Source organism: Cyprinodon variegatus, unplaced genomic scaffold (genome assembly GCF_000732505.1).
Source record: "Cyprinodon variegatus isolate N-32 unplaced genomic scaffold, C_variegatus-1.0 Scaffold158, whole genome shotgun sequence".
In the NCBI taxonomy this organism is placed as follows: Eukaryota; Metazoa; Chordata; class Actinopteri; order Cyprinodontiformes; family Cyprinodontidae; genus Cyprinodon; species Cyprinodon variegatus.
Window position 1 is genome coordinate 976727 of NW_015150611.1, and position 9064 is coordinate 985790.

At 36.7% G+C, this 9064-nt stretch overlaps 1 protein-coding gene across 1 annotated transcript in view; it reads right to left on the minus strand.

Moving 5' to 3' along the window:
* The window catches only part of LOC107086635 (piezo-type mechanosensitive ion channel component 2-like), a 43662-nt gene that overhangs the window by 17366 nt on the left and 17232 nt on the right, over positions 1-9064 (minus strand). Inside the window, exons 20-30 of the mRNA XM_015377725.1 lie at positions 8075-8107; positions 7723-7835; positions 7226-7401; positions 6261-6437; positions 5276-5440; positions 4853-5053; positions 4553-4757; positions 3601-3702; positions 3346-3511; positions 1521-1764; positions 1309-1405 (exon numbers count right to left, since the gene is read on the minus strand). Coding sequence (XP_015233211.1) covers positions 1309-1405; positions 1521-1764; positions 3346-3511; positions 3601-3702; positions 4553-4757; positions 4853-5053; positions 5276-5440; positions 6261-6437; positions 7226-7401; positions 7723-7835; positions 8075-8107 — 1679 coding nt within the window. The remainder of the gene's footprint in view (positions 1-1308; positions 1406-1520; positions 1765-3345; positions 3512-3600; positions 3703-4552; positions 4758-4852; positions 5054-5275; positions 5441-6260; positions 6438-7225; positions 7402-7722; positions 7836-8074; positions 8108-9064) is intronic.

Below are 9064 nucleotides of genomic sequence, written 5' to 3' on the forward strand. Positions count from 1 at the left end.
ACTGCTGCCACCTTCTGGTTTAGAGGGGCACTACATGTTCCAGTGGTTTATGTCCACATGGGCGCAACAAATGACCTTGTAATGATAGGCTAGGAGTCCTGGCCACCCCTTTAGCTCCGCCCCTGCACAATTCACATCTTTCTATATACATAAGAAAATACTTGGAGAAAACTTTTATGGTGGCTGTAAAAGACTTGACACTGTCTCTAAACATCCAGGGAAATGTTTATCACACTTTTAGATTTCAATTTGTAAAACAAATCTTTAACAAGTTCATAATGTCCTTCCAGTTTGCAATAACATAGCTTTTTATGTTTACCACTAAAGAACAAAGAATCCATCTCTCTTCAGTCTCTGTCTTTATGTCTGGAAGATTTGACTTAATGAAGATAAAACAGAGGTAATGATTATTTGGCAGATCCACAGACCAATCATGGCTCTTTGGCCCAGTATGTCAAAGCCGGCTGTTACAAATTTAGGGGTCAAGATGGATGCTGGTCTTAAGCTGGAGACATTAGAGCCGTTGTAAAATCCAACTTTTTCCACTTAAGGTAGCTAGAATAGTAAAACCTATTCTTTCAAGACAGCATTTTGATACAGTGATGCATGCCTTTGTGACTACATGGCTGGATTACTGTGATGCACATTATATGAGTCAATGAATTAAATATTTCCCAGCTTCAGAGGGTACAAAATGCTGCTGCACATCTTTTAACAGGTTCATGCAAATTTGACCACATTTCCCCTTTTTTAAAATCATTTCATTTGTTTTTAAAGTTCTTAATGACCTTGCCCCTCCCTATTGGCCTGAGATGTTACATTCTTACACACACCCTCCCGTTCCCTCAGGTCGGCTGATCAGATGCTTCTGAAGGTGCCAAGGACAAAGTGCAAGCTCATAGGGGACTGTGCCTTTTTTGTGGCAGCTCCCAAGCTATGGAATGATCCTCCTTTGGGCATTAGACATGCCTCTTCACTTACTGTTTTTAAGTCTCTTCTTAACACCCATCTTTTTTCTTTGGCTTTTGGCACAGTCTGAGAGGTTTCACTTTGTTTTATTGTGTCTGTATATTAATATGTATTTTATATTTGATGTTTTCTATTTTATAATTGCATTGTATTTTATGATTGTGTACAGCACTTTGGTCCTGTCAGTGTCTAAAGTGCTTCATAAATAAAGTTGGTATGGTATGGTTGTACTAACTTCCTAAAATTTGATCAAATACAACCGCGAAAAAGTAGACGGGTATGAATATGTCTTCAGATGCTGCAACAAAAGGCAACAGGTAAAACACGGCAGACACTTACGAACATCATAGCCTTTGATGGTGCAAAACATGCTGAATGCCTGAATTAACCAGCAGCTGTTCTTCAACAGGCTGTCCAGATATGCACAAGCACCAAGCTGCAGAAAACAAAGACACAGGTCATGTGACATTATTCAAAGACATTATGTTTTTGCATATAGAAGCCCCTTAAATTGTGATGTATTTTCCATCTTGTACTACTTTTCTACCTACAGACAGGAAGTTTTTCATGGCGATCACAAAGCAGGTGTAGGCAATGAGCCAGTCCCACAGGCGAAGGATGTATCTAACTGGCTGCATTAGGACGCTGCCACCAAACAGCATGAAGTAGAAACAGGCCACAAGGTAGCCCAGGCAGAAGATGTTGATCCGTGTGGTGCCTGTGATGAAGATGAGGCAGAGGACCAGCCAGAAAAAGTAGCTGAAAACAAACACCTTCACCATGTCCAGGTAGGACCTAAAGGCAAAACAGAAAGACAGGTTTTCCTTTAGAAAAGCACTGGTCTGTCAACATTAGGGAATAAATACCCCAAGATGACCCCAAATGTCAAAAAGGTTTAGCTAACCCTGATTTATCTGATTATTTTATTTCCAACAGAAACCAAAGAAAAGAAAATAGAAAATTAACAAAAAACACAACAAAAACAACTTTGAGAAATGAAAGCGTTGAATTGACATATCTCGATAGCTTTTATTTGTAATTTTTTGAACTTTTCCTCTAGAAATGACCCAAATCCTTTAAATGGAGCTGAACTTATTTGCTGCTCATGTGTATACTTGAAATCTACCTACAGGTAAGATACATTATTTTAATTATCAAATTGTTAAAACTTTAAAAAAAAATGAAAAAGTATATACCGGTATCAGCATGAATCTGTTTAGATGCACTAGTTAGAATTTAGGATTTTTTTTTTAACCAAATGGGATATTGAAAAAAATACTAAAACAAATAACTAAACCATGCAATACTTAATAGTCTACCATAGTCTTATATAAGTATATAAGCATGAAAATCAGTGTTTACAGTCTATTTGATACAATAGAAGCTGAAATCATCAAACCTTTGACAATTACTCAGAGCAAATAAAAACACAAACGGAAACAAAAGGAACTACAGGAGATAATAACTTTATATTTTCAGGGTTATGAGGCGTTACTTCAAATACAGCTCTCCATTTTCCTCAGCCTTAGTTCCAACTGCTGTATTTGAAAAATGTGCCTTAAAGACCAGTTTTGCAATTAAACAATCAAATAAAGCAGAGGATTTCTCAGCACTGATTTCATCAAAAGAAAGGATCCTAAGGATTTGACCAATTACTGAGTGGTAAGTTGGTATTAGTTTTAGGTTATAGGATATATGATTAGATATAATAGATTAGAGTAAACTCTGTGTATGTATCTAGACTCACTCCAAATCATATGGAAATATAGAGGAGCCGCTTTTATAACCCAAAGAGATTCAAAATCAGATGCAGTAATATCATTAAACATCCCGGTAAGCAGGGCGCCAAAAAGATAGTTGCAACAATTTTGCAGAAACTGTCAACAACAAAAAAAATGCAGAGAAAATGTAGACAATTCTACAACGCTAAAGTTTGATTAATGTATGACCTGTCCACAAGGTCCACATCATTTAGTTCCCATGACCCTCGGCATAGTGTCCATTTGGACAGAATTTGTTAAGCACAGAGCAGAGAAAGATGGTGAACAAGCGACAGTTCCTACCGCCAAGGGTTCGCAAATATAAACCTCTAAGGCATCTTGAGGTTTAGCTCTTAACATCACAGTGATCAATTCAATTCAGTTTATTTATATAGGCAGACTTGCACACTAAGCATGGTTGTAGCGACCGTGGAGAGGAAAAACTCCCTTCAACAAATTGTAAAAATGTCCCCTAACTTTTTTAATGTTAAAGCAAAACACACATAATAAAAATATTTGCGTTTTTTTTTTTTTTAGATCATAGGTAACATAACTATAATAGGATGGGGCTTTGTTATTAAGAATACACACAAAGCAGAAAAATAATGATCCCAACCTGCAGTGAAGGAAGTTATCAACCGGTATGAACTGGTTGAAGGAACACGGATCCAAACTACGACTGATCTCTACGTTATCTCCAGCCAGAAGTCGTACAGCTGCTCTGTTCTCCTCCAAAAAAACCTGCCACTGCAGAGAGGAGCATAGCAGCAGGAGGTGGTCGTCTGCACGGACAGGGACAGAGATGGAGGTCAAAAGAAGTGATATGAAAACAGAGGGAAAACAAAGAAAGGGGAAGCGTCGAAATATTTACAGAAAATGAAGGATGGATTGGGTCTCATTGCAAAGTCTGGCAGGTAGAACCATTTTATGACGTTGGAGCTTAAAGGCTGAGTTGCGGTTCTCCAGGGGTAATCTGAGGACATTTAGCAGCAGAGATCAATGCAAAACATATCATCCATGTTACGTTTTCTAACTCATGCAACTCCCTCACTTATATCTGAGTGAAAGACGTGTACAGATAGATGCTAGGTTTCCTTAATACTTTGAACATAATGTTGGTGTTCCTCAGGGTCTAACACTGGGTCCTTTATATTTTAGTTCATATTTCAGTGTCTTTTAAACCTAAACTCTTCCACCTTATGTTACTTTATAGGCCTATTGATATACAATTCATGTGTGAAAATAACAATACAACTCTCTGATCTTTTTAAAGTCTACTCAAAGAGCTAAACTCGGATGCTATAGTGAGAGAGGAATGAGTGTCAGGCATACAGAAATATGTGATATTGGACTCCCAGTTTAGATATTATCAAATACATAAATGACAGAGTAACTATGGAGAAAAAATACAATGCACAACAAGCCTGGACATAAACTGGAACTGATTAGAACATAAATGAAAATGAGGAAGCTTTTTAAATAGTATTGATACAATAACTTAACTTATAATGTTTATAAGTTAACATATTATCTATCTTGATAAATTATTACTTCATCTTGTTTTAGTCTGCAAAGAAAGAAAGAAAGAGAGAGTAAATCAGCCTGTAAGGCTGAATCTGGCATTTCTACCTAAATGATTAAGGTACTAACATAAATTTTTGAATATTGTCTTTAAATTAAGCAGAATATATTAATAGTTTTATATGTACAGTATGTTGTTTCCAATAAAACTACAACAAACATGCTTCTGTTTTCTACCATGTATCTCATTTTGTAAGCTGGATAGAAAAAAATGACAAATTATTCAAGCCATATTTTCATACCAACACAGAAAGCAGGAGGGATGCCGATACAGAGGAGATACTGAAACACCATGAGTCCAGCTGTAAAGCAGCAGTATTTGGGCCAAACCTCTCCTATAGCCTTCCTGCGGCGGCGAGACACAACGGCTATCAAAGCACAGGAATGGAGCAAAGCGTAGAAATCCATCCTCTGACCGATGACATTTACTGCCACAATCAAACTGATCTAAAAATAAGTATGAGCACAATCAAGAAGTCAGATGGCTTCAGATCAATAAATAATAATAATCCATGGTTATACTAGAAAATCACAAGCAGCACCTCAAGTCCAAATTTGTAGAAGCCAAAGTTGATGAAGTATTTGATGCAGGGCAGGACGCCGTGATCTAGGTGCTGCCTGGTGATGAACTGGAAGATGATGGTAAATGGAGGAGGCTTCAGGTCGTTACGGAGGCGAAAGTAGAGCTGGTGGCGTTCAACAGTTGCTTCAAATACAAGCAATCCGAGCACCATCAGATGGTTCTGAAACATGGACAAAAAGAAGAAAAAATCTACGTCCATCAAAGGAAATTTCTGGGAAACCTTAAAGATACATTTTAGATAATGTAAGCTTTATAACCTTTATGTTTTCTGGTTCCATCTCTTTTTAAATACAAAACCCATACTAATAATGTATAACTTTATAGATAAGGTAAAACACAGGTTAGAGAAATGCGCAAGACGAGAATATAGGTTTCCTTTTACCCTCAAACAGGGGAGGATTCTCCCCTCACACTTCCGAAGAGCTCCACACCAGTAGACCGGGTCAACAGGTTCAGTGTAGAGAATGGACCTTTTAAGCAGCTCCACCAGGTTTGCCCTCAAATCTGCTTCATCATACAGCCCAGAACTGTTGGAGACCAGTAAACCCTAAAAGACCAAGATCAGCTTTGAGAAGGAAGGTGGTAAAAAACATTGTGACCAAAAGTTTATTTTTGAGGGTAATTTAAAGATGCACCAGGGGAGACTGGAAGAGGTTCACCTCTACCAGCTGTTTGTGTTTTTAAAGCAAATATTTTTGCTACATCTAAAACTTGTCATGCTGTGTCCTCTTTTCCAAAATCCTGCTTGCATTGATCACAATGCAGCAAGCAGGTTCATCAACAACAAAAAAATGTGTAAAAAAAACATGACAATATGAGTTCACGGATTCATACAGTACTGTGCAAAAGTTTTGCCCGTACCTAAATCCAGAAGCTGGAAAAGAAAATCCTGAATCAATAAATCTCTGGGCTGTCTAAATGATTATATTTATTTATTATTTATACTTTATTAAACAAACATATTAAAAATTCGCATTAAATGTTGATGAGTAATGAAGTGTTATGTGATTTATTAATGGTTAATGTTTTGTGCCTAAAAGTAGACCAGAGTAAGATGGAAAAACAATCTGAAACACATAAAATAGTGTCTGATATTAAGGGAAAAAAGCGTTACAAAAGAGCAGAGATCTGACACACAACCTGAGGAAACTATCATCTCCGTTTTCAGCAGACTGTATCCTAAACTTCAGTCAAATAGTGAAAAACAGGCCTAATAAGTTGTTTAAAGATTGAACCTATCTTTCATACAATAAAACTGTTGTGATGTTTAGAAACAACTTTTGATATTTAAGATTCCTTTCAGAGGTTCCTTTATTTAGATTTTTCTGCTTTATTTTTGCTTGTAAGCCCTGTAAGTTTGAACTTACAGAGGTGCAGTTGGAGGAATAATCCAGAGGTTTGATCACTTTAAGCTGGTAAAACATCTTGCAGACCACCATGACGCAGGCCCACACCGCAGAGATGCTGGAGGCTAAAGGACGTATTCGAGGGAAAGGAAGCGCAAACACCCACAAGACCAGAAACAGGAAGTTCATCAGTGAAACCTATAAAAATGACATTAAGGAAATCTTTTTGTAGTTGTTGTCTGTGAAGTATTAACACAATATATATCCCATGTTCAAGTGTATTTAAGCCCCCTGCCCATTTTCACATTCCCTTACATTGCAGCTGGAAACTTAAATTATACTGGGATTGAATGTAAAAGATTAAGACAATGTAAAGCAAAAAAAGGGAAAAAAACTGAGTAGACCATCCCCAAAGTGAAATATGAAGGTAGAAGTGTTATTCTATGGGAATACTTTCCTTCAGATACAGTAACCAAGATCAGAGTTGATAAGAATAGATGTTGGGTGGAAGTAGACCTGTTAAATTCTACAAAAAAACACCAAAACATTGATCCCTGAATGGGATGATTTAGGCACAAAATTGTGTTTAAAAGTTACCGAATCAGAGTCCAAAATGAAATCAAATTGAGAATGAAACACTTGTGCCATGCAAACCTGACTGAGCTTGATTCATTACACATCAAAGAGAAGAAAAAACTATCCTTTCTGCACATCAAGACAGACTTGAAGCTATAACTAGAGCAAAAGATGGTTCAAATAATAAACAAATCTATGCAACAGTTTTTAGGTTTTTTCGATGTGAAAGAAAAACTTATTTTCCATATAGTCATGCTTTAATTTTGTTGGGCTGTTATATAAAAATGTATATATATATATATATATATACATAAGTATATATATATATATATATATATATATATATATATATATATGTATGCACATAAGTCCTAAATCTTGAAGAGACACCNTATGCACATAAGTCCTACCTCTTGAAGAGACACCCAGATGATGCCAGAAGACACGATTTTAAGGCTGTGGAGCTCCATGAGTCTCCAGCTCAGCTCCTGGAGCCGACGGAGTCCAGAAACCGCCTGGATGATGAGCAGGCTGGCCCGGTCCACTATCATGACCCACTTCTCCGCACGGCTGCTTGGCACGGTTTCTGGGAGAAAGACATTGCAGACAGTGCTGTTTGTGATTACAATTTAAATGCATTAAAGTCCAAAATGCCATTAAACACATTTTCATCCTGGCCCTCTGTCAACCTTTAAAATCTAAATTAGAATAAATGATTGTATAAAACTGCAGTTGCTGTACAATGACTGATGAATAAAACAGACGGCAGTTCTGGCAGCTCACAAATGTTTGAGCTGTTTAAAAGTCTATAGATATTTGACTTATATAATATAATATAATTTCTAGTCTCCTACCTGAACTCCCTAATGTAACATGAAGGCACACTGTAACTCAGGACTTTATTCACCTTCTTCTGCTGCCTCCTGCTGCTCGGCTGGGTCTTTCTCAGAGGGCGTCTGCAGCCCGATGCTGTTCAGAGTCTCCTGACTCTTAGCATTACCTATCTCCTCCTTTACAAGTCTGTCAAAACCCAGAACATTGTCATAAAGGAACACAGTTCTTCTCAACATGTTGGATAGGATGGTATAATGAAACCATGTCTCTTTAATGGTCTAGTTAATTTGTTAGTTAAACAGTTTTAACTCCCGGGTTATAGTTGACATGCTGCTCCTCTTTGCAATAAATCACAATAAATGGCATGCAAAGTAAATATAATAGATGATAAACTACTTAAATAAGGATTTTAGGAAAAGACTTACCTTTTCTGGAGCTTTTCAATGTTTTCTTTAAGCCTGGGAACAAAATGGCAAACATTAATTAAATGAGACCAATATGACAGCTATAATGTCTTTGTTTGTAGTGTTTGAATTCACAACTAGACATTTTCCTTACACATCTCCCATTATGTTCAATAATAACTCTTTAATGGATACCTGACTATATAATAACTCTTTAATGGATACCTGACTATATATCAGCTTTGCTTGCAGAGCACATTCAAACCAGTACTCGTTTGTAAAAGCAAAAATACATGAGAAACATTCAGGAAACGAATATATAAATAGAAACTTAATGACAAAGTGGATCTAACAGAAAAACAGATAAAAAGGAATCTTAACAAACTTGATTCTATATACAATATATCATTAAAACTATGAACATATTGACATAAATCATCTAAAAAAACAGCAGAATTTGCTCTAAATAACCAGCTGTATAGAAATCTACTTTTATTACCAGCAACCAGACAGAAAAAGAGCAGAATTAACTGCAGCAAAGAGCCAAAGGTAAAAAATTAAACCATTAAACTGAGTCAAGAATTTATAGCCTCTACCACTGTGTTTTTATAATTATTAGAAGAGAGTTTCACTATATCTCTTAATTCCTTTGTGTATTTTTTCATAATTTGTTCTATTGCTTTTGGATTTCCCTCTTAAAATAACGTCAGACATTTCCTCTTTTGCTTTATCCAGTCATCAACAGACTATATCCACAAAGAAAAGTTTGAGCATAAAGATGAAACTGCACAAAGCCCAGAGGAGCCAGAAGGTGTTGTAATACTTATTCCACACCAATGAGTGGCGCAGTAACGCTGCCACAGAAGAAAAGGAGGGAGAAGGATGTCATGCAGGTTTTACACAAACAGAGCTCAATCCCAAACCATCCCCTAAACACTAACCCTTAACACTAACCATAAACACTAACCCTAAACACTAACCCTAGCCACTAAACCTAAACACTAACCCTAA